Here is a 27,283-nt window from a genome sequence, read left to right on the forward strand (position 1 = left end):
CCACTCCCCACTCAAGGAAGGAAAGAGGGAAGCCCTTGCTGAGGTTTTCACCCTCACTCAAGCCCTGGCTCAAGGCTGGCGTGCTGAGGTACAGGGGTGTTTAAGCCCCCCTCTTTCCCTACCTGAGCAAGCAAGCTTCGCTGGGGAGTGGTCACACCCCCACTCCAATAGAGAAAATAGCAAGGGGGGGAGACGCAAAGGCCTAACCCCCTCCCTCCCTGCCTTGGCCTGTGAGCTCCTAAGCTCTCTACACAAACAGGAGGCAGAGGCCTGGTAGGGGCTGCCCTCCTCTATACCCCCCCCCAATAGATCTGGGCAGCAATCCCAGGCAGCCAGGAAAGGGGTTAAGCCCCCTCCCTCCCCACCTCAGCCTGCAAGTCCCTAGCCAGGGCATGGCCAAGCCCCCTGCTCTTCACTCAAGTGGGGAGCAAAACTCTAGCAGGGACTGCCCCCCTCTCAAGTGGGGAGCAGGGGACAGAAGCTTAGCAGGGGCAATCCTCCCAGACAGACCAGAGCTGGGGTCCCATACAGGCTTAGAAGGGGGTACCTCAGAGTGCTAGCCCCAGGCTGGGGCCTGGCCAGGCACCTCGCTCTGCTCAACCTGGTGGGCAAAAGCCTGGCAAGGGCTGCCCACCACCACCAATGAATAGACCCTGGCTGGGTTCCTATATGGGACTGGAAGGGGGTTTAAAATGTCCTCCCTGCTTACCTCAGTGTGCAAGCCCTGGGCTGGGACATGGCCACAGTCTCTGTTCTCTGCTCAAAAGCAGGGGAGGGGTGAGGGCCAAAGGCCTGGCAAAGGCTGCCCCGCCTCACCCCACCACCAACTGACCCTGGCTGGAGTCCCTGAAGGTCAAGGATGGGGTTTAAACTCCCCCTCCCTGCCTCTCAGCATGGTGAGCTGGGCTGGGAGCACAGAATGGGGGATAAGCGTGATGGGAGGGGAGGGGGGCACCAGACAGATCTGGGCTGGGAGGAGTGTTTAAAGTCCCGCTCCCCCTGGCCTGAGTATGCTTGTGCCAGGTTAGGACCTGGCCATGCCCCCTCCGCTTGAGCAGGGAGGAGGGGAAAGCCTTGTAGGGCTCCTCTCCTGCCTTTCTTCTCACAGTAGCTGGGAGGTGTGCTCTAACACCCAGCAACTTCTGGTCTGAGCCACTGCAGGCAGTGGCCGCATTTCCAGAATCAAAATGAATGCCTGTTCACTTGCTTCTCAGTTCAATCTATGCAGTTTAGACTACGCTGCAAAGATTGAATCGATTCAGCGTTTGGCTTTTGGACTGTCTGTACTTAGCCCTTGGTACCACAGTACTATACACTGCTACACATCCCTTCAGCAATTCAAGATACCACAAATGTTATTCTGTTCTCCACACTGACTTCCTATAAAAGAGGCAAGTTCAGGGCCCCAGATCCTATCATCAAGGCAGGCAGTAAGCATAGCATATCCAAAAAGTGGTTATTACATTACTCATAAGAAATTGCACCATCATAATTGTTGAACACCCAGTGGGGCTGCACAGTATAAATTAAGGTAAGGAAGCAGACCAAAACTATTGATTTAATCTCTGCTCTCATCCCCTAAATATCTCACTAATCTGAAGGAAAATCTTATCACTGTGTGTGGTTGTGGTTGCATATATGGGGAAATTAAAAAACAAAGCAAACATACTTTGCTTGGGTCCAAGAAAAAAATAGCATTAATTAGTACTTCAGACAACAACAGTGCAAACTTGGTAGGTATCTTCACCTACGCTTGCATACCATCCTCACTCTGACACAAAAAGTTTGCTGTTGACTACACTGTTTCCCTGCCAAACCTACTAGGGCTAAAAACAAACCATGTATGAGGCCCCTAGCAGACTCAGCAAAATAATTCTTCTCTAATTGGTACAGCAACCAAGAATCTAAGGAAGTGTTCAGTATCCACCTGAATACTTCTCCGTGATATATTATTTCATTTAAATGTCAAACACACACATTTATTGTATATTTTATGCTTCATCAATTAAGTGGAAAAAAGACAAATGTACATCTCTGTGTAACAATTAGTGTTCACTGAATGTTTCCGCTTCATTCCATCCCTGAAATCCCCCTGGGATTCTAAAAAGAAACAGCCACATTAACAGACTTTCAAAATTTTTTCAAAATGTCATTTATAAATTTCTCGTGATATCAAAGAAAATGTCATGTTTCTAAACCATTCTGGGAAACTTGACCTATATTGAACACCAACCATTTGAATTAGTCACAGGAGTGACTTCCTGATGGCAAATTAGAAAAAACTAAACATAGGTTCACTTTTAAGAAAAATGCTGTTAGAGAGTTACATTCAGTGAAAAGCCTACAAGAAAAAGTATTACAACAGTAAGAATGACAGAAAACCTCATTACACACTTACTGTACTTACATGACTCCAAGACAAGTTTCCCCTCTCCCCCGCCCCACAACACAGAGGTGAGGGAGGGGAACCTCATCTTTGATTTGAGTACAGGCCTGGCTCTGTCTCTGACCCAGGGGACAGATCACACAGCACAGGGTGGAGGCACAGGGGAGAGATCATACATCAGGACTTACCTAAATCAGGACAAGACAGGGTTTTTTGCAGCCTGACTGCAACATGCAGAACCACTTTTTCATGGCACCCCTCGCTGCTGAGTGGCCAAGATGCCCCAGAGGTCCCACTCCTCACCACTTAATGGCAGAGAGGACTGCTCTTCATGTAGCCTTGCTCCCTGCTGCTGATTGGCAGAGAGGCAGGTTGAGGGGGCAGTCAGCACCTTGACTGCTCCGCCATGCCTCTGCTCCCCCTTTCCCAGTAGGCTGCAAGGCCAGTCAACAGTGGCCATGAGAACTGCTAGCTCCCACTGGGGAGTCAGCATTTTATTTTAAGTTTTTATTCTTTTCAGGCAATTCTGCAAGAAATTGTGGCAAATGCTATTTTTCAGGGCATTTGCAGAAACCCCTGTTTTTCACTGTTTCCATGAAAACTGTGAAAGCATGATTTGAGTAAGTCCCTAATTATTTAGCAGCAGGGAAGCTGCTGTGTCTCCAGCCATGAAGTGGGGTTAAGCCCAGGGCTAGAGCTGCAGCTTCTGGACCTGTAGTCAGAACCACCACATAGGATAAGCAGTGGTGGAGACGGGCGGAGGAAAAAGACATGGGGGCAAATGGCAGGGGGAGCAAACTACCTGACCCCTGCTACTACTGTTTCTGCTTCTTGCTCCCTCTGCCACTGCTTTTCCCAACAGCCTCCCAGACTGCAACCTGCTTCAAAAGAGTTGAACATTATGTATATGCTGAGACCTACATATATACAAACTCAAGGGTCCTTTTCATGTATGGCACTTGCCAGAATATAGGCCTAAGACAGTGAGCCAGCAAAAATATTTTTTCTTCTCAACATACTAAAAATAATCAAAACGTTTATTTTTTTCTATTATAAATGTGTATTATGCACTTCAAATAGTTATTTTTATAATATTAGCAGTTGCAACTTAGTATTACTTATAACAAAAGTTAATAAAGTTAATATGTATTATGCATTAAGATATTTCAGATTACAAACAATATCACTAACTAAAGATTATCACTCAGTATCCAACAGCAGTTTGCACCTGGCATATATCACAGTACCATTTCAGAACTGCCAATGAGTATAGGTGAATTGCTTTCTGTATTTACTTTCAAGCATATTCCTTTGTATTGTCTTGGGTATATATTCAGGCAAAGCAACATAAATTGTTGTTTTAGGAGGAATATACACAAAGAGAAAACAACTCCATAAATATCCCAAAACCCTAGCTCTTATCTGAGTACAAAATACAATTCTCCTTTTTTATTTGGAACCAGATAAAAATATTTTTTTCTGATTTATATCATCCAAAAGTTATCACATAATAGAATAACATTTCTGATAAGATACTGTTAAACTAATATTATCGATGAAAGACAACATTAGTCATTAGAAAAATGAGTGAAGTTTTCAGGACCTCTGCAAGCAAAATCCTCCAATAGAACAATTTGTATTTTATATTACACTGTAGAGTAATGGTGGTTCTTTAAGATGCTCTCCATATACATCCCTTAAGCATACAATATATGAACCCCTTGAATACAAGACTGGAATCTTTCTGAACAGCCGTGTCCACTAGGCCAATGAGGATGTAACACGACAGGATGGCCCAAACCACCACGCCAAACCTCAAACAAGAAGATCCCATAGCAGCTGTCAAGTTCAGAGCCATGTCGATGGAATATGAGAGAATGATCATTTCAGTAATCAGTGGTTCTCAAGCTGAGGGCCACGTCTCCAGAAGTCACGAGATCTTTTTCATGGGAGTGGCAAGCACTTGTCAACTTTGTAACTGTTTCACTAAACAACTCTTGATTTTGGATGGAGAAGCGAGGAGTTAAAATTATGGAAACACAGTCAGAAGTGACCTCAGGAGATCATCTAGGCCAAAGAGGAAGTCAAGGGTCCCTTTTTAACTAATTCTAGACGTGTGTTTGTCTAACCTGCTTTTAAAAACCTCCCTGGATTGAAATTTTACAAACTTCTCTAGGCAATCTGTTCCAGTGCTTACCAACCCTGAGTTAGTGAAGTTATTTAACAGGTCAGTTACTAGTAAGTTCTTCGTAATATCAAGCCTAAATTTTCCTTGTTGCAATTTGAGACCTTTTTGCCCTATCCTCTGCAGTCACTGAGCATAAGTCAATCACCATCCTCTTCTATTTACTTACATAACTGCAAGACAGTTAATGAAATTAGGAATCAGAGCTAGATGGCAATGCTAATGAGCAATGATTAGTTAATGCATTAACTGAATTAAAATAACTGCAAGACAAATTTAAACTGGAAGGATAAATGCTAAATAATATACTGGAAAGGCTAAATGCTAAATAATACACTGGAAATTGCCCGAACTTTGGCAGAATTAGATTTAATACAAGGAAGAAGAAACAAATTTACCCCTAATCATAGGGATCCTGATGTGATCAGATCTGTTTTGAAATCTTTGTAGTGAAATAGCATTACCTCTGGATTTATTTTCATAGGCTACAAAATAGTCAGAATTATTTACAAAACTGTTTGTTCCTATGCAGGTAACCTCCTACACAAGTAGTAAGATCAGAAGGTCAAAATTTCCCTTGTGCTTGAATGAGATTTGGGGGGAAAAAACCTGTTAAGAAACAATATTTGATAGAAATCTTGTTTAGGTCTACAAAGTCACTTTATCCTTATTAAAAAGGAAAAAATATCACATGGAGAAAACCCTACCATTAAGACCTGAATCTTGCTTCTTCTCTCTGGTTAAGTAATTCCAATTCAGAAAGCAGATTTCGTAGACATCAGGGCTGGAAGGGACCTCGGGAGATCATCGAGTCCAGCCCCCCGCCCAAAGGGCAGGAAGTCAGCTGGGGTCAAAGGATCCCAGCACGATAAGCATCCGATTTGCTCTTGAAGGTGTTCAATGTAGGTGCTTGAACCACGTCTGATGACAGGCTGTTCCAGACCTTGGGAGCTCGGACAGTAAGAAATTCTTCCTTATGTCCAGCCTGAAACGGTCTTGTAGTAGTTTATGACCATTCGAACTTGTCATCTCTTGGGGCGCTCTGGTTAACAAACGGTTCATTTAAAAGAGAAAATCTGCCTTTTTCAGCATTTTTCCATCACAAAAGCAAAACCCAGATCCCTGATGATGACAGTAGTTCAAAGGTCAATGCCATTAGAAATGTAAAAAAATAATTCAAGCCCTGTGCAGGGGGGATCTCTCTGGAAAACACCTTCTGGAAATGTGAATACATTATGGTACGAAAATATATAGCATTTTTGCACAGTGAATCTTTACTGAACTTAATGAAATTTCAGATATTTTTGAAGACAATTAGTCCAAAATATGAGGGCTAGAAGCATTCAAAGGAAAAAGGCAACTCTCCAAGCTATCCACAGGAAGAAAGTGCCATTAGTTTGTCAGTTATATTTTGGTCTACTAAAGGTTTTTCTACTCCAGATCAGAATACCTTGAACCTCTGTAGAACAACTTCTGTCCACAGCAGTCAGCCAACCATCAACAGCTCTTAATGAAGGAATAGAAAATTAATTTCAGAAACTATGTTTGGCTTGGCAGCGTGACAGGTGGTTGGACTCTCAGAACAGATCTGAAAATGAAAATTGACATGGCAAAGCTGGAACTACAAGAATCTGCTGGGCTTGGTCTCATCTCACATTAAAAGGGACATTGGAGATTAGAGGAAATGGTAAAGTCATATTTTGGCGATTGCTCTAGAGCAGGAAAGAATCCAACACAGACTTTGCTCATCCTTTGAGAAAAACTCAAGGCTTTTTTGTTCTTACAGGTCCCCTCCCAAAAGAAAAGAAAAAAAAAAATCTACACAAGCCACATACATCCCATTTTTAAATATTTGAGTTTACCCACATCCTTCTGAGACTATTTGAGTTAAAACACCCTTTCTGCCAAGATGGTCTGCTAAAATCACTGTATTCTCTTGGTAGGTGTTCTAGTAGTAAAGCATCAATATTGCTCTCTCCTTCCCCCTCTATACACAATATGCTAAAAAGCAAAGGAAATAAGTAATGCAAGTACACAAGCTACTTTAACAATAATGCAACCAAGTTCCACAGGAAAGCTAGCTGGACAATGAGGTTCTTGCATGTGTCTAACTATAAGAAGGATCCAAGTAGCAAATGGTGCTTATTCTTCGGTGAGGGAGTGGGGGGGCAGGACTAGGCGTGACAAGGGCATGCAAGTTTTAAGATCCTCCAAAGGACACTACTAGTTGAGATGTTAATCAAATGCGTGTCCATCAAGAGTGGGATCCACATGGACAGATATCTGAAGCAGAAGAAATGATACATCACAGATAAACAATGAGTCAACCTGTAAAGAATCACAAAAGAAAGACAAGGCACCATCAAAGCCCTACACAGTGACAGATGTATTATTAGATTAATGTACATCTTATGTATTAAATGGAAAAGAGAGGACTCAAGTCGATGACCCAAGAAGCCTCTTTCCATCCTCTTTAATTCCTAGGATACAAAAATCTAAGTATTACCAGGTAGCCTTGTAGGGAAATAAAGATGCTGCGTGTAGACTATTTCATAACACTATAAACAACAGAAGGAAAGGGGAAACGTTATAAACAACTACATGGTCCTCATTTTAAGAGGCATCTCTCATTTAGTATACGAGACATACATCTATATCTATATACATACACATATCTATCTACCTATTGATATACACATATATGTCTATAAATAGTATATACATATAGTGTATAGATAGGTGTGTGTGTGCGTCTTCTGAAACATTTCTTTGCTAAACCTTAGCATTTGTTTAGCAACCATGTCAGAGTGATCCCAACTTCCAGAATTGACAAAAAAGTCAGGGGCCAGGCCTGTTTCTGCTGAGCTCCTCCCGGGAGGGCGCCAGGCACCCAGCATGGAGGGAAGGGAGGGCAGAGGGAAGGACCGGCTGAGGAAAAGCAGGAGCCGGGCAGAGGCATGAGGCAGTGGACAAGCAGCAGCAGCCCTGTTCTGAGCCCCAAGCAAGGGAGCTCACCTGCCCTTGACCTTGCCCAGGGCGCAAAGAGGCGCACAGGCAGCAGCATGGGAGGGTACGCCTCCAGCCCACTGGATGAGAGCAAGTACAAGATGGGATTGATGTCTTCAAATGTTCAGCCTATTTTATTTTTTTTTTACAAATATTTAATGTATTTAATAAATATAAAAAGTAAAATCCACCTGTTTGTTTTTGTTATTTGAAATTCATCCATCATTCTTGACAGGCAGTTCACTAGTACAAGTATATGCCCCAACCAGAGGTGCACCACAACATAAAATCCGTCTTCATTTCACCAGTTACCAAGGATTTATACAAAGTGATAAAGTACAAAATATCATTTATTTGTAAAATCTCCTGCTTGCTGAAGTGTGATCCCTTAAAATAAGCCTTGACCTGTTTCTTTACACAGCTCTCTTTCATTTTGTTGCAACATAGTATTGTGCATCACTTCCACACAAATTTGTGAGTTAAGAAAGCAAGCTGGGAAACTGTTTGAAAGAGCGGGGAATTTAGTGTCACAATTTCCTGTCCTTCATTTGTAAGTTTGACATTTTGCCCCCCAGTGAAGAGGAATCATTTTAACCTTAAGATACAGAACACCCCTTACAAGTAGATATTCCTTTTAGCAAGATCAAGCTGAAACCATTTACAATTGTTCATATTTCATTTTTTCCCATTTTATAACAAATGACTATTTATAGAAAGGGATATCAAAATGATCTTAGAGTTAAAATATCTGCATCATATTTGATGCTCCCCCTTATTTCCCCTATTGATGCCCCCAACTTCTCTCAACTTCCTATCTATTTTGCTGCCTATGCGTATCATGTATCTTATGTTACCCTACATTTTGTCATGTATTAAAAAGCTTGAAATATATACAAATACTTTGATGCACTGGGACTTTTGTATCCAACATTCTAAGCACCTGGAATGATGGCTGTGTCTGCATTAAAATACACTGAAGACTTGTTTCTCCATTAGATCCTGAAGAACTTATTTTTAAGCCAGCCTTCAGGAGTCTGGCACAATGTTAGACCAAATATTTCATGTGTCAAAGCCTTATGAGTGCAAGTGATTATCCCTCTTTCTTAACAAATGGTTGAAATAGGCATAACTCTGTGGCCAAAACGAACACGCACTTGGTCCACTTATGCAATCAAAGAACAATGTTTTTGTGAAGTTGCTTGGACTCCCTTCAGAGCATAATAAACTGCTTCTACTCAGTCAAGATATTTATGATATACAGGCATCTGTGTATCATTTACTGGAATGCATCTGACCAATTCTCCTGGAACATGTTTTCGTTTAATAAGGCCAATATTTCTAAGGAGCTTTAACTACTCCTCAACTGGACTTGAAAGTTATTTTTATAAAAACGTAAGAAGTAACAGGCTGACTGCCTCAAGAGAACAGTAACAAATTATCCAGCTGTTCAGGTTCACTGCTAGATTGAATTCAGTCAGGTATTCATCCAAAAAAAGCTACAGAAAGTCATCTCTAAGCAGGAGCTTCAACAACAAGTGCCACAATTTTTTTTGTATATATTTTTGCATGACTTCCCTATCCAGTCTCTACTAGTACCTTCCAGATCACTCCTTCCACATTTCCTCTTGCTTCCTACTAACTATAAACAACCTGTTTGACCATCCATCTGCCTTCTATCCTTGATCACCTCCAGATTTCCTTCTACATTCTGTTTAAATTTCTCTCTTGGACACCTCCCATTGGATGCCACCATCAGCCATAATTTCAAGAGGCAAGGGAAGGAAGCTTGAATTATCTATATTTCTTTCTAATTATTCTCCACCTCTTATCATTTACATCTTCTAGATTCACTACTTCGTTGTCAGTTTAGTAAATCCTGTCCTTCCATGTTTTTTCTTCTAAATCTCTGCTCTTCTGCAGCAGTCTTTTCTGCTATTCTCTGTCTTAGCTATAATACATTCCTCTCTCTCCCACTTGTCATTTTTTCTCCTTCAGCTAGCCAAGATTTCACCAATAAATTCACCAAATTCTTCTGCTATATCACTCCATTTCAAACATGATTTCTATCCTTTATCACTGACTGAAATTTCAACTTCTCTTTCTCATCTCATGCCTATATATCAACACCCATCTTCCTACCTCTCTCCTTTCTCTTTCTAATGCTCTACTAATTGGTTCCCATTCTCTAATTCATGGCTTCATTAATAGTGCTGTTTATTCTGGTCTCCTTTCTCTCTTCAATCGAAGTAAAGTAAGTGAGGAAAGACTTCTGTGTAATTGTATCATCAGACTGCGTGTTCTATTCATCTGGCTGTCCTAACACAAGGCTACAGCATTAGCTATCTAACCTATGACTCTCAAGAGTGACTTAAGGAAAACTGATTTAATAATTGTATTAAAAAATATATACATACAGAACCATATAGTAGAAGCACATGTTTTTTCAAATATGTGGTATGTCCACAAATCAATGGTATGTCCTTCCCTCAAGCATTTATAGTCTAAAAATCAGACTTAACGCTTGGACAGATATCAGAAAAAAATGGAAAGAATGGACAAGATTTATACAATAAGCTCAACGTCGGTTAATTTATGCAGTTTACAGTTCAATTGCTACAACAGCAGGTGCTATGCAACTCACTTCTTTTGGACAGCAGGTGCTATGCAACTTGCTTCTTTTAGTTAACATTTTAATGATAAGTAGTGCCTGTATGTCTTCCAGAAAGCGCATCTTTTTCCAACACCCGTGATATCAAATTGGATTCAACTAAGATTAGTTGTTTGCTATCTTGACATTGGCTTTCTTTAATGTACATCATCCCTCCTACAAGTGCCAAATATTTCTTCCCTTTCACAACCTAAAATTAATGTAAAGACATATTTTCTTTTACTTCAAAGCAAAGACTACTACTAAAATACTGAACGTTTTCCTACTTCACCATACATTACAATGACAATCTTTTGAAATCCAAGAACCATATCTTATTTATTGGCCTTTGCTTATTAAGTATCTTCTACTTTTTCAGACAAAAATAACTTTAGTGATTACATTTCACTTCCCACCTCTTGATGGAATCTTGGGGTTCCTTTTGATCCTAAATTATCTCCTGAAAGATATATATAATTTATTTATTGCCAATGCATCAATTACCATCTTAGAAATGTCTTGACTTCAACATGTGCAATCTAAAATAGAACTGGAAAGGCCTGTGCATGTCTATGTGGCCTTCAGGACTTACTACTCTTCCTTGGCACTACAGAAACTTTGATTCACAGATTGCAACAGGTTCAAAGTTTCCAAGTCTACATTCTTGACAACTTTGTATCTGGTCATATTAGCTTACTTCTAAAATCTTTGTGCTAGCTTCCAGTGAGGTCACAGGTTGATTTTAGATCCTCCATATCAAAAATAAAACTCCACAAAGAACCTTGCCCTTTATATTCATTCCAACACCTAATTCACAGCTAAAAGCCTAGCAGTGGATATGTATATCTATAGATATATATATATAGCTCCTGATCTTGGCCATTACCTTGGCTGTAGTAGTCATATATCTAGTTTGAGATCACATTCAGTAAATTTTCCTACCCAGTACAAATATGAATTATTTGTTCACACTGCCAATTTATTCTTATTAATATGAAGGTGCAGCTAGTGAGAGTTTAGGTTTACAAGTATCTGTATTCACTGAGCTAGTAGGATCTTTGTACAGGTATTTCCTAAAGCAGGCATATAAGAGAGCCGGGAAATCTCTTCTTACCTCTTATTTCATAAATAATTCCTGGTATTTCCCTCCCTTAACCATAAAATGCTACCCAGTACTAGAGGAGAAGCTAAATAGGTCCATTTTGGTGAAAAAGTTTCTTGGCTGACCACAGGTGGCCCAGTTCTGCCAACCAGGCTACCATGGACAAGGGTATTGCAGGGGAAGGGGAACAGTCATACCTCTGTCTCAAACAATAGAAACGTTCTTGGATTTCAGAATGGTAAATGACAATTCACAGATTGTTGTATCAGAACGTACTGCAAAACAGGCAAGGTAGCAAGTTATAATACCTAGCAATAGCTATATATCGTGTCAAACTGGACATAATGAAGATTCATACACAAATATCTCTCTCTGATAAAAGCTACATGTATACCTAAACTGCACAATGCTGAAAGCCCTTGAATACCAGAAACTGCATAGTCTTGTTGGCTTGGCATTTTATCAAGTTTGACGTCTGCTAAAAAATTAAACACACCTATACTGCTTCTTCTAAAAAGTAGATTTCCTGAAAGTCAAGGTCCCAAAATAACATTAGCAAAGTGTAAAAAAAAAAAATAGAAAGGGAAGACTTTCTAAAACACTTCCCTAAATCCTAGGTGACAGTCCTACAAATGTACGAGAGCTCCATATACTTAAATATTTTACTTCTGGTAAACATTTTCATTTAGTAAATCAGAGAAGCTACATTATGTGCTGTTTAAAAAGTAACCGCTGTCACTAAACATTAAAACTTGATGAACCTCTTAAATAAGACAGTTCTCTATACTCCAAGGGCAAATTTAATATAGGCATACACTAGTGGGATTTAAATTTACTATCAGAAAAACTCAAGCATATGTATTCTTAGCAAAGTAACAAAAGGAAAGGTACATTAATTTACAGTGACAGGACATCCTACCAATTCACAAAAAGTGTCATGGTCAAGCCAAGTACATCAAGCAAGCCCCCTATTATTCTGATTTCACACTTCATGTAAATACATCTAAATATGCAATTAAAATTTTTAGTCCTAAAGCATCTCATTAGAGAGACAGTTCATAGCTCAAAAAGAAACTTCCATTAAATACTTTCACATAATTTATTTCTCTCCTGTACCCTTGTCATATGTATGTGCTACAGAGCTTAATATTTACAAACATTTGACCCAGATCCGGTTTGTTTTCTCTAATTCAATCATTCACAAAAACAGTTAACTCCATGTCAGAATCTGGGTTTATTCCAAAGACTAGTTTTTTAAGCAAATTCTTATTAAACTCCTTTCCTGAAAAGCTCTTTCCAAATGGATGATGACACATTAAATTAATTACCACCATTCTTCTAAGACACACTTCCTACACAGGGCGTTGGAGCACATTGGTTTTATTCAATTAAAGGAGAAATGTGTCAAGCTTACCAAGATTAAGTTGACCCTGTTAGGAAGCCAAAGCTTTGTTAGCGTGTTCAGTTAACATTCTATTATAAATCTATTATAACATTCCATTATAAATCCTGTTGTAAAAATGTTAACATCCACTATTTAAATTGAAAAAGAAATCCAACATAAAATGCCATCCTACGATATGAGACTCCAACAGGCAGGATGCTGTGGAAAGAAAAGTTAAATATAACGTTGCCTACAGCCAAATCAATGCTGAAAATTATTTGTGTTAGAGTACCCAGAAGCTTCAGACACTAACCAAGACCTGACTGCGACCGACGCTGCACAAACAGAATAAAAATGCCTCTGCCACAAAGAAATTATAATCTGATATTAAATGTTTTAAATTGGAAAATAAGGACAAGAGCTAATAGCCAGATGCAGAAGGAAACAAGGTAACAATCCGGGTCAATCACACAGGCAGCAGTGTCAAAACACCAGCAACCTAAGGACTGCACTGCTAAGATTTTGTACGCATCAGAACAAAGGGGAATTTGCACGATAGGATTTTGAAGGAGAAAAATGCCATTGTTTTGAGGGAGCTTCTATGACATGTAACTGCTCAAATAGATTAACTCCACCAGAAACTATTTATTTTCTAAAGGCTGTCATAATCACCAAGCACATGATTTTACAAAGACTGAAAAAAGAGCATATATGCCTTGCCTAAAGCAGCAGCTTTCAGACCTGAGTTAGCCACCAAAGAATACCACTGTATTCTTCTGACTGTAAATATGAGTGGCATGAATTCAAAGATATTTGGACCCTGTCTCTAGATACGTTTGGATAAAAAGTTGTTGAAACTGTTTAAAGAAGGCAGCAAAACTGTCAACTCCACCTCTTCTTCTCTCCTATTCATACATGTATACTATTTTATTTCTGTTATTCATATCCTAGTCCATTATATCCATGTAGTATTGTCTTAATGTATGCGTCTTTGAGAAGGCATAAAACCAAGTCTCTACTGTAAAGAGTACTGCTATAACAGAACATACAGAAATCAATCTCCTTTTTTGTACTTTTTATTATGTTTCTTTACCAAAGCAAAACAACAAAACACAAAAAGGACCATATAATTCTCATAGAATAACATAATTCTGAGCAGTTATGTGACACTAAAATGTTATATATTTGAAAGCAAAATTAATTGTACAAATCACTAATAAATTGAATGTTCATACCACTGATTTTAATGAAATGTTATTCAGTATTACATACAAATCAATACAGACTTTAAATATAAATTAAATGCAAATAGCTTTGTAGGACTGGACTCCAATCCACACAAAAAAAAAATCAAAAGAAAAGTTGTAGCTACTGCTCTACTGATCATGCAGCATACAAAATTGCACTCTTTTGAGGATGTAATGGAAGAGAACCTAATAATAATACTATGAATAATTTTAGTCTTCACTGAAAATATTTGCTTTAACAGAGACATTATCAAACTTGTATCATTAAAATCACTTCATTATCTGAAAGTGTAGAGAAAATATTGTACAGTTTAAAAGAAATAAACCTAAAATATAAACTAATTAACAAAAGATGGTTTTCCCATCCTCATAAAATTTATTTTTGGAAGAAGAGATTACTCACCAAATTGGCCATGTAAATTGTAAGCAGACCTCTCCTACAAACAAAAATGATCAAGTTAGTGGATACTTACATACATGCATACATTAATGATCACCATTAGCCATCTTTCATATACTGAAGGAGATGCAGTTGCATCTCAAGAAAGCTTTCCATAAATCTCTAGGAAACCATTATGGCTTAATTATATATATTTAAATATTACTGCCCTAGCACAAAAAAGAAGAAAATTTCCAAACAAAACCAGGTCACTAGACAGTGTTGAAGAGTGAGACTCCAAGCAGTTTAGTAGCAACAGTTTCTAACTATCAAATGGAAGCAAGATAATAAAGTTTAAGCAAAAACCATAACAATTCTTGACATAATTCAGAAGCTCCTACATTTTTTCTGGTTTTGGTTCCATCTTTTAAACTACATTTTTCTTGCCAGCCTTTTTCTGTCCAGTTTTCTTCTGATCTTTTTATATATTCTACTTTTAAGGTGTTTTACATGCTACAGGCAGTTTTCGCACTTACAGCAGGTTATGTTCCTGGAAAAGGCATTGTAAGTCAAAACGATGCAAGTCAAATCTGATTTTCCCACAGAAATAATGTTATAATAGGGGGTTATGTTCCTGACCAAGGGCCTGATGCCCAACTTTTTATAGAAATGACCATAAACACCATATTTAAATCTACTATTTAATCAACTATAAATGATACACGCTATACAATACAAAGCTTTCTAAAGTGTACTGTATGTAAACAGATTAAACAGTAACTAATGACATAAAATTTTATTTAAATCAGAAGGTGAAAAAACACCTTCATTAGGGTCATGGAATTCAGAGGGGCTTCTTTGGGGAGATTTTGGGGAGACTTAGGGCCACTTGATGGCTTTTTGAGAAACTGATCTAGGGATGTTTGTTTTGCTGCCTTCTTTTTCTCATTGTAAATTTCCCTGTAGTGCCGTAAGTGCAAGGATCCAGAGCTGCTAGTAAAAACATGGGAGTAAATGGCGGCGCGCCACAAGTGCAAATCGCCGTAAGTCAAAACATGGTAAGTCAAGGACTGCCTATATTTATAGTGCACTGATCTCCACTCCACAGTTTGTAATATTGCAGCCCCAGTGTTACAAACCATTTGGGTTCCAGTTGCGTGAGCTTGAAACACATATGCTCTTGCACTTTAGCCAAGCGCTATGGAAAGCAGAGGACAGAAACCTGGAACTCTGGGCTGTTACCCATGTTTGGATAGGAGCTATTCCCCAAGCACTTTGTATAAGATATCACTGATTTCCTGACAGTCCACCAAAGAAGCCATTTGCCCTAAGAAAAGGCAAATGCTGGGTCACGTAATGTTCACTACCCCCACTATTCCTCAGACTACTCTTCCACTCAAACTAGTTCAGAGCCTAAATCTCACTTATTTAAAAATTTTCCCTTTCATAAAAAATATGATAAACCATTATAGCTGTGAAGAAAAGATTGAAATACTTCTGGATTTTGAACATTCAGGGTTCTGTCATAATAAAACAACCCCAGTGTTTATCTGCCAAAAATAAATGCTTGTAAGCCAATCTCATGCTTATTTGGAGCCTCACATGATTTATTCATGTTTGAAAGTGGTCACTGATGTTATTTTCACTACAATAACACCAAGTCCCCCAAGCAGTTATTCACTCCATGTGTTCTGGAACAGCACCTAACAAAGAGCTCCTTTCACTATGCAGGTTGAGAGTACCCAGCAGCGCTCTGAAGATCCTAAAATCAAAACTAACACAAAGCATCTCATAAGCAACTGGGAAGAAGCAAGCAAAAATCAGAGCAAGTGAGAAATAAAAACAACAATTCCTACTGCCCATCCCTAGCTGCATAACACCTGTAATTTCTGGAAAGTATTTTGCCCATCTTAAAACCCACTCTTCTAAAAAAACTGGAATAAAACTCCAGGAATATTCAATCTCAGTATTTCTTCGCTGCCTAGAAAGTATCCACGAATCCCGCTGACAATATACAATTCATCCCACTCTCATAACTGCTTCAAAAAGTAAAACAGCTTAATGCTACCGCTAGTGCTCTTCAAGTGGAACGTGCCTACCTCCTAGATTTAAATGTTCCAGCCCAGCTGGTACTACTGGATGGCATACAGTTCCACACTGCAGGTATTTTTCTCCCCCAAGAGCAAGCTGAAGAAAATCAATCTGAAATATTAGGGTTTAAAACTGTTTCCATCGCTAAATTTGTAAATCCCAGCTCTCAATAGTTAGAACCAAAACTGACTGAGCAAACTCAATTCCACTCCATCACAGGGGAACAGGCCCCTTGAAGAGGTTTGGGTTCAGTCTCACCTGTGCCCAGGAGCAGCCTCTCCCCTACATGGGGCATTTGATTACACCTCCCAACAGGACAGCTACTCTATAGAAGAAACAACCAGAAAAGGGTCTGTGAGGAGGTCTAGGCCGAGTAAGTCTACAAAGCCCCGAGATGGAAGGCCTAGGACTAAAACCTACAGTGAGCCTGCCAGAGGGAAAGCTTCAACAGGGAGACCACCAAAACCCCTGTGACAGGATGTAAGCCAGTGAGAAAGACTGTTGTTTTGAACTTTATATCAGTAAACCAGATTCATTAAATTGGAGGGTTATCCAGAAAACACCAAACTTCTACCCCATGTAAAATCCTGGAAAAATTCATTAAGGAGTCTATGTGCAATCTGTGCCATTCTGGCAAGAAGTGGGCAACTGTGTCCTGCAGGGGTCAGTGCTCAGTCCTGTACTTTTCAATATCTTTATCAATGACTTGGATGAGGGGGTGAAGAGCTCACTGGCCAAGTTCACAGATGACACTAAGTTATGGGGAAGCATGAAGATAGGCTGCAGATACAGGCAGATCTAGACAGGCTAGCAAGTTGGGCAAGTCAGAACCAGATGAAGTCCAACATCAAGAAATGTAAAGTGCTCCACCTGGGGATGAACAATCCCCTACACAACTACAGGCCTGGCAACACCAACCTGACCAGCACTACAAATAAAAGATACCTGAGGGTAATAATGAACCACAACATAAATATGAGTCGGCAGTGCAACACTATTGCCAGCCGGGCAAATAATACTGTCATGCATCATTCAATGCATCTCCAACAAGACCTCTGTACTTGGCACTGGTGAGACCCCAATTGGACTACTCCATCCAGTTCCGGGCACCACACTTTAACAAACTGATGATAAAACTTGAGTCCAGAGAAGGGCCACCCATATGATCAGAGACTTGTACGACAAGCCATATGAGGAAAGGTTGAGGGACCTGGGACTTTTCAGCCTGAAAAAGAGAAGGCTGAGAGGGGACTTGGTAACAGCTTACTGCTATGTCAGGGGAGTACATCAGGGGCTCAGTGAACAGCTGTTCACCAGGGAACCCTTAGGGAAAACCAGGAGTAATGGCCACAAACTCCCAGAAGACCATTTCAGGCTCAACACTAGGAATCCAGACTATGGAATAAGATCCCTCCAGAGGTGGTGCAATCACCTACCCTATAAATCTTCAAGAGGAGACTGAACAGTCATCTTACTGGGGTCACCTGACCCCACTTGTCATTTTTCCTGCCTGGTGCAGGGAGCTGGAGCCGATGATTTTCCAAGGTCCCTTCCAGCCTCACAATATATGAATCTAGCCTCTGGAAAGGCAAGATAAAGCTTTCTGTTAAGACTGAGTACTCGGGAAATATCGGACACACTCACACATTTAACCCATCTGGATCAATGCACGGTTTGTAACACTCATATCCTCAAAATACTGAAATGCTGCCTCTACAGAGGCAGAGGATGCTATTGGCAAAACTCCCTTAGCTTCCTCCCTCGCTCACTGCATCCCCACAGCAAGATTCTGCCTGTCCAATTAACTTTAACTGGACACTCTGGATTTCCCTTTCATGGCAGGCTTCAACTACTAACTCAGCATGCAGGTTTGTAGCGATTCACATACTGCATCTGTACATAAAATATATGTTGCCACGATGTGTTATTAATAACTGCAGAGCTGTGAGATGATACAATTAATGGCATAAAATGTAATATTTCCAAAACCTTTAAAAATCAATTTTGATATGTACCCCACCCCCTCAGATCTGATTCACCTCCTGTGCCACAGCTAAGGAAAGGTCATAAATGTAACACAAAGCTATTAAATTTTATTATGGCTCAACGAGTACTCAAGAACATAACTGGTTTATTACACCACATTAGCCAAAATTAATCCTTATCGTTAGAACAACATCCTGGTTTGAATTTTTCAGTACAGGCATTCTCTCTCTAAAGCACACATTTACATTTTTGTTTAACAGAGGATTCAATTTAAGTAACTTACCATAACAAGCATCAGGATTAGCCAGATCCCACCCAGCATTCATGGAAAATGAAAAGACTTTTAATTGAACTGCTTGCTTTACTGCTACATTTACTCCTGTAAATGCAAGTGATTTCAGAATTTCCTCTTTTCCCCCTTTAGTAATAAAATGAACAGTGGCTTAGAGTAGGATAGATTAATTCTGTGGTATGTAGTACTTTGAGCAAATAAGATTCTCACAGTTTAGTTAAATTAAGGCTGACCTTCTGTATTTCACAGGCCACTTGTTTCATCCGGACACCCTCATATCAAATCCAAAGACTTTAATTAAATCAAATCATTCTTGTTTTTGAAAAACGAAACTAATGTAATGGGCAGAGTAGGCGAGACCAAGACACCACCAAAGCCTAAGGTCACCTCAACGATAGGGAACCCAGTAGATAAAATAAACCCAGATAATCTCAGTAGGAAAAAAAAAAAATCACACCCATCCTGCAGAGGGAGGCAAAAGTCTCCTAAAGTCTGACAACCTGACACAGGGAGAAATTCCTTTGTAGTGTTGCTACATTTGAAAAAATGGAACCTCCAAATTATCCTGTTGAACTAAATATTGTCTTGGGGCATGAATAAAGATTCACTTGGAGTGATTTCAAAAGGAGAGGGGGAGATGCTGCTCCTGACCACATATCACCCATTACGTTGTAACTATTACTTGTGCATAAGCCTGCAGTGATACAAATACAGCAAAGCCATTCCAACATTAGCCCCGGTTCACCCTAGGTTAAAGCTGGGGTGATTTAGCCCACTTATATCATTTCAGGATCATGCACGCATAACAGCTAGAGCATAACAGCTGCTATGTGCTCCTCAGAAGCAGCTCCCCCTATTTTGAAACTGCTCCACACCATTAAATTTAAAATTAGGTAAACATAACTTTTTTCCCTCAATACATGACCCTGTTGCTGTAGATACCACGTATTTTGATCATTTCATTCATTGGCATCTCACAGAAGCCCATCTCCATCAGATTCCACATCTGAATCAATGTCTTCTGCTGCTATGTGCTTGCCTTCAGATGTATGGTCACATGTGCAACACAGATCTGAGGAATTTGTGTGCATAAGGGATGACACAAGGGTAACTTAAACTCATCTGAAAATGGAAAACTTGATCAAATATGAAATTTCTTTTTCAAAAGGCAGGCACTCCTTGGACCTTCCTGAATCACTATGCATTTTGGTCATCTTTGTAATCATTTATCATACATTGTACAATGGTTGATTGTACTATACAAAATCATAATTACCTTATGTCTGGCAACATTGCTTGCTCCCAATAGGAAATGCAGTAAGCAGAAAACCCCTGGGCATGTGAACAAGAAAGAGGAGCCCAATATCTAAAATAAAATCCTCTGTAATAGCTCAAGAGGACTATCCTACTTTGTCCAGTACCCTCTGCCTCAGGTTGGGGCCAAACTCCAGTGCCTCAGTGGCAAAACAGTCACCCAACAGACCTGGGAGCGGGGAATTTCTTCTGAACTTGGCTGAAACTCTAAAGCAGAGGATTCAATTTTAAATACTGATTTATTTTACTGCCGCATGCATGAATGCCATATCGAGGGCCATTTAGGTAATATTCTTCCCCATAGTCCCCGAGGGAAAGAAATAAAACAGGTGGGATATAGATCTTAATATTAAAAGGGTCATTACAATGATCCAATCTGACCCCCTATACACAGGCCACAGAATTTTTCCCAGAGCTAGAATCAAACATCGCTCTTCAAAAAGAAAGCAATTCTCATCTTAAGGCCTCCAAGCAATGCTGGCCCATCCACGACTTTGGTAAATACTTCTGCAACATGGAAGTTGCATCTCATTTCAAGGTTGATTTTGTCCAACTTCAACTTCGCCTCTGCGCAAGTTCCGACAAGCTTCCCCCTCACCGTCACTATTAAAAAGTTTCTCTAGATGTGCTGAAAACTTGCTAAAAAAAATGTCCAACTATTTAAGTTGGTCTAATAAAAGATATTAGATTCACCCAAAGAACCTCATCTCTCTGTATGTCAGCATTTCAGTCCTCAAGATAAGAAACTGTGTACCACAGGCAAAAAACATAGTATTCAAGTCACCTCCCACCCTTTGCTTCAATAATGTGAGTAAACTGAACTCCTTAAGCTTCAAGCTATGAGGCCTGTTTTCCAATTTTGTGGCCCTGATTCAGATACAGCAAGATACAGAGGAGATGGATAGCTTGCTCTGTTTCACAATCTTCCAGTGCAAAACAGGACTAAAATGACCTTATTTCATAGGAACAGTGTGAGGGTCTGTTACTTAGAAGGGCTGTCCAACTTACTTGGCTCCCTGGGCAGGAAAACCTACATCTGGCAGAGGCTTGTCTGAACAGCTGAGACACTAAACTGGTACAGACCCAGAACGGGGTGGGGAGGTGTTAATTCACCACGGGGTGAATGCTGCCACCACTCTGTCCTTATCTTTTCCCCTGCCACTGATTTGAGTTGCTAGTGACAATCAAAGACCCCAGATCCAGCAGCAGGCAAGGCAGTGGGACAGAAGGAGGCAGCGGCAGCACAGCAGCTGTCAGCCATACAGATAAGCTCTGGAGGCCTAAATTTAATTCCTCTCAGCAGGCCACTACTTGAACGGTTGTAAATTAAGCATATGTACAAGCATATTAGCATCCTTGCAAAGAAGAACTTAGCATAAATGCAAAACTATTTTTAATTTCAGGATTGGTGGCTGTAGCCATGTTGATACAAGGACATAGGTAGACAAGGTTCTTTGGGTAGATGTGATGCCTTTTATTAGACCAACTAAATAGTTGGAAAAAATGTTCCTTGAAAGCTTTCAGGCACAAACGTCCTTCAGGCAGATTCTCCCTACACCTGAAGAAGGGCGTTTGTGCCGGAAAGCTTGCAAAGAACAGTTTTCCCAACTATTTAGTTGGTCTAATAAAAGGTATTGCATCTAGCCAAAGAACCTTCTCTACCTATTTTTATTTCAGTATTTAGTTAAGAATTGTTTGGGGTTTTTGAAGTCCTGTATGAACTTGTTCCAGGGTACTTCACAGAGCATGTCTCCCCTTCCTCCCCCCACCCCCAGTATACGACACACATTAATGAATCTATCCTCCCCACTTCACAGCGCTGTTATCCAGATGGAACCTGTAATGGAAGAAGAGCAGGGAACTGATCTGTCTGGATGGACACTGAATACATATCCTTCCCCTTAGCATTTGCTTTGTGCCACTGTGAGATACAGACTACTGGGCTTCATGGACCTGTGGTCTGACCAAATATAATATCAAGTGTTATAGAGATACACTGGGGGGGAGTCACATTCTTGTGACTTCCCGTTCTACTATAAATTAACGGAGATAAAGACTAAATTTCTGTCCTGCAACAAAACTACAACACACCAAGAATAACATCTGTCAGAGCCCTCAGGCACCTAAATCCACTGTTCCTAACAGGTGGAACAGAATCTGGACCTTAGACTTACTAAGACACCAACGATTTCCCAGGACATGCTTCACATGAGATCAGCACTTTGGAAAATTCAAAAAAAAAAATCTTCTCTCTGAACACAACATGTGTTTTGTGATCCTGGAAAACAGAAATCTACCTACTGGATTTTTTTTTTTGGGGGGGGGGGGCAGGTTTTGATTTTTTGCTTTTAAGTAAGAAAAATGTTCAAGTAACCAACATGTTAAGTTACTTAATTTGAATTAATATTATTACCTACATCAAGTAAAAGTTAACTCTACCAAACAAAACAAACAAACTTGTTAAGAACTCTGGCACATGTGGTAATATAACATATGGTAAAAAAGGAAAAAAGCATGCATGCACACGCACACACTTATGACCTTGAAATGAGTCTATATTTAAGTATTAAATTGACTGGTATTTCTAAACAAATGTATAGAGAGGTCAAAGTTTTATAAGTTTCTCTCCCAAGTTCCAAATTATTGTCCAAATTATTTGAGATTTTGTTACTTGCAGTCCTTCCAACTGGATGCTTACTTAAGTTTTCATCAGTAATATATAGTAAAATGCAGACGAAAATGTTTACATTTCTAGACATTCCTCATGCTGCAGCTTTTATCAGGCTAAAAACAGACAGAACCTCAAGAACATGCTGCAAATTAGCCAATATTAAAGCTACAAAGTTCCATTGTGGTCACACACATGCAGGTTATGGTTGACCACAGAAATGTAACTGTGAAAGTGCTTTACATTTACATATGGCCGATTAAAGAGAGACTAATTTTTAACCACCACACTAAGGGGCAAACTCTGTGTGACCTAGGCTGCCTGCTAAGTTACTGTGATCACAGGCTCCTCACAACATGCATTTTTTGAGCATCCTTAGAAACATCAAGTCTTTTATGGTATCCCGCAGTGATTGGATTAACACATGGGGAGAAGCTAACATCAGCTATTGAATAACATGATGGACAAACTTCTGGGCTAAGAGAGTAGTCTGTACATTTTCAGATGCCCACCACTGCATGCTGCATACAATAAAAATTGTGTATGTGCACACGCACACACGCTTAATTTAGCCTAACAAGGCTTAGAGTGCCATAGCAGCCCACAGAAATAACTCTTTCACACGCCTCATTTTAATGCTCAGCATTAGCAAACAGTTTCTTTGGCAAAACAGACCACATGTGAGGCTGCTAGGTATGATATTAGATCACCTACATGAACTTTGGGAAAGAGCTGTTAGGAGGGGATTAGCCAAACAATGACAAATGAAGGAAAGCGAAGAGAGAGAGGAGGGTACGTCACAGTGAGATTAATGTGAAGGAATTGTGAAGAAGGAGCTGCAAACAAAACAATCACTGTGATCTAGTAAGTCTAACCCAATTTTGAGCCCAACTCTTGGAAAGTGGGCGATTGGTAATTCTGGTATTGTTTGATATCCAGGGGTCTAATTTTGGTATTGTTCGATATCCAGGGGTCTAATTTTGCTCCCCTGCTGCAAATTTGCAGCATGGGGAATGGTTTTTATTTCCCACATGTGCCTCTTGCAGCATCTCAAGGAGTTTGAGACGTTGCAAAAAGTATGTGCAGCCTCATCTGGACGCACCCAGTGACACCTTGGGAGAAGAGCAGGCAAGTTTATTTGCTGCTCCAAATGAAAGTCTGACTACCTAGAGCAGGAACTTTGGGTGGGTCTTTGAGGTCACTTTATCTGGAGAGAAGGTAGCATAATGCTTGGATCTCATCTACCCAACTTCCAATGCATTTCCCACAAGCAAAACTGTTTCCATTCCTGTCATAGTTCTCTGAGCATATTAACAAACACAAGGACAAGAGAATACAACTGACAAATATATCTGGATTTTCAAAATGCTTTCAACAAATTCCCTCACCAAAGGTTTTTTAAAAAGCCCAAGATGTCACAGGACTGGAGGTAAGGTTCTTTTATAGATTGAGAGCTGGTTAAAAGATAGGAAAGCAAAGGGTTAAATGATCACTTTTTCAGGATGGAGGAAATTCAAAGGTGGGGTCCTGCATGGATTTGTGCTGGGCCCAGTTTTGTTCAAACATTTTTATCAATGGACCTGGAAACAGAGGTACACAGTGAAATATCCAAGCTTGCAGATAATACTAAATTATTTCAAGTAGTCAAATCCACGGGCATGGAGAGAAGCTGTTGGAAAGTTGTAACTAGGCTAAATGTAAGTAGGAAAAACAATGACAAATAAACCTCACATTTTGACAAGTACAAGGTAATGCTCACGGTGAAAAATAAATCTAAATTATATACACACAATGCTAAGTTCTGAACTAGCTGTTACAGCCCTACAATGACTCCAAGGTGTCTGCCTCAATAGATCTCCAAATACATTAGCTCAATGAGCAGTGTCAACCAAAAAAAATCTAATAAAATGTTGGGTTTCATTAAAAAGGGAACTGAAAGACAAATAGCACCATGCCAAATACAAATCCATGGTATGTCCACATCTCGAATTACTGTGTGCAGTTCTGGTCTCCTCATCTCTAAAGTGAGGCAGTAGACCTAGAAAAGGTACTAACAAGGGCAACCACAATGATCAGGGGCATGGAGCAGTTGTCATACTAGGAGAAACTAAAAACGTTCATCAGTTTGGAAAGGAGGCTGAGGGGAGAATATGATAGAGGTCTATAAAATCATGAATGGTGTGGACAAAATGAACAGATAACTGTTGCTCACCAAGTCCAAGAACACTAAAAATAGGGGGCTTCTACTGAAATTAGCATAAGACTGGTTTAAAACTAGCAATTTTTTTTTTTCTGTAACACACAGTTAGGGCCCTACTGGATTCACAGCAGAAGTGGACTGGCTGCAGCTCCCTTAACCTTGTAGGTTCCCCTTGAGCACCCCCCGCTGCTGACTGGTGGAGGGGTCCAACTTGAGGCTTGCTCCTGACCATCAGGGAAGCAAAAATCACGTTTTTAAATTTGGCACCATTTCTGTCTCCCTGCCAATCATCAGCAAGCAGTAGGGCCACCAGGGCCCCTCAACCATCAGCAGCGAGGAGACAAAAACAGCACTAAGTTTAAAACCATTTTTATGTCTCTGACAATCAGGAGTAAGCTGAAAGCAGTGCCCCTCCACCAATCATCCATGGGGCACACGCAGGAAACCTGCAAGATTAAAGGAGCCACAGTGCAGCCCACTTTGACAATGAATCCAGTGGGGCCCTACACATAGTGAACTTGTGGAACTCATTACCACAGGAAGTTGCAGACACAAATAATATAGCCATTTCACAAGAGGGATTACACAAATTCACAAAAAGCTATTAAACAGAACAGTCAAGGATGTTTAGCATCTCTAACTAATGATGGTGGATGCCAGGGACAGACCACTCTAGACTGACCCTGTTCAGATGCTCTCTCTTTCTCTCCCTAAAACAGAGGTGTCAAACATACAGCCAGCCCATGGGCTAATACCAGCCATCAGAGCTGCTCTATCCGAACCACCAGGCTACTGATGGGCTACCAGAAGACGGTGGCATAACTAGGGGGATTGGCCTGCCACAGAATCTGGGACCCTCAGGTCCTACTGGACATCGTGACCAGCTTCAGGAAGATGAGTGAGAGCTGATACAAGCCCAGCTGCCCTTCAGCCACTTCACCCATAGCCATCACTACTTCTCTTCCTCCTCAGCAAACATCCCCAACACTATCACATGCTGCATGCTCCATACCAGAGCTGGAGCCCATGGGTACCCCCATATGCTGCCATAGTAGGCAGCACATGGCAGCAGCTCTAGCACCAGCATGAGACATGCAACATAGTGGCAGCTGGAGCTTCTGCTATCACCACTGTATGTACCAGGAAGGAGCTGAAGCTGCAACTACTGCTGCCACAGGCACCAGGCAGGCGCTGATGCTACTCCTGGAACAACCCCGTGTCCTGGGCTGATTCCAGCTTGCAAAGAGCCCCAGCGGTCCAGATCTAGTCCAGAGAAAGAGGCAAGTTTGACACCTCTGCTCTAAAACATCTACTATTGCAACTGTTGGACTACATGAACCACTGGGATTTGATTACAGTCTTCATATACCTTAAGGACGATTATATGGAGAATGGAGATGAACTATTCTCTGTGGCCATATAGGACAGGACAAGGAGCAATGATCTTAAATTGCAGCAAGGAAAATTTAGGTTGGAAATTAGGAAAAGTTTTATTATGAGGGTGGTTAGGCAGTAGAAGAAGCTACCAAGAGAGGTTGTAGATTCACCATCCCTGGAAGTTATGAAGAGCAACTTAGACAAACACATAACTGGTTTAGTCGGGGACAATTCTGCCTTGAAATGGGGCTAGACTACATGACTTCATGAACTAGGGACAGACATTCAAAAAGCCGGAGCTTGAATTGATTCAAATCTTTGCAGGCTTGTCTAACCTGCCTAGGTTGAACTGATTTGCAGCTGTACAGACACTCCATCTAGACTGGGGAAACGCAGGCACATGCCTGCAGGGGCTCAAGCTAGAAGCTAGGCACTACAGCAGCCTTCCCCTCCCTTCCACGATGCTGAGCAGAGAGGGGGTGTGGCAAGGCCCCAGCAGGACACTGATTAAGAAGGGGTGTAAATCCCCACCATGCCTGCACCGTCCCAGGCTTTTCCCCACTCACTGTTCAAGGGGCGAGAGTGTTGCCAGCCCGCAGCCCCAGACTGGCACTCTGAGGCAAAGGGAGGGAGTGCAGTGCATGCATCTGTTGATGATACTGAGCTTTACAATCTCCCTCTTCCTGCTTCTTCATGCTGTCTGCAAACCTGACAGGCAAGGGAGCCAACAGGGAGCTGATAACACAGCATTTATCAGCCCACCAACGAAACAAAAGCCTCTCTCATTAGTTCAAGCTCTTCTTAAACAGCTTTTTCCAAAAGAAAAAGAAATATTACCAGTGATGTGTTGATTAGCTCCAAAAAGCCCTAAAAAGACACTGTTCTGTCTGTCAGACCCAGTGAAATTGGAGAAACACACTCAGAGACACCTTTCAGCATTAGCTAGCATACCACCTGCCTAGGGTCCATGGAGCTGGGTTCCATGCTGTGGGAGATAGGAGGGGTGGGGGTGGGATCCC

The 27,283-nt window shown here is 40.7% G+C and overlaps 1 protein-coding gene across 3 annotated transcripts in view; it reads right to left on the minus strand.

The window, feature by feature from the left end:
• Positions 1 to 27,283, minus strand: part of TMEM135 (transmembrane protein 135) — a 345,516-nt gene that overhangs the window by 236,018 nt on the left and 82,215 nt on the right. For all 3 annotated transcript variants that reach the window (XM_019530374.1, XM_019530373.1, XM_019530371.1), the window contains exon 4: positions 14,361 to 14,394. In XM_019530374.1, coding sequence (XP_019385919.1) covers positions 14,361 to 14,394 — 34 coding nt within the window. The remainder of the gene's footprint in view (positions 1 to 14,360; positions 14,395 to 27,283) is intronic.

The sequence above is a fragment of the Crocodylus porosus genome, unplaced genomic scaffold (assembly GCF_001723895.1).
Source record: "Crocodylus porosus isolate Cpor-Errol unplaced genomic scaffold, CroPor_comp1, whole genome shotgun sequence".
Classification (NCBI taxonomy): domain Eukaryota; kingdom Metazoa; phylum Chordata; order Crocodylia; family Crocodylidae; genus Crocodylus; species Crocodylus porosus.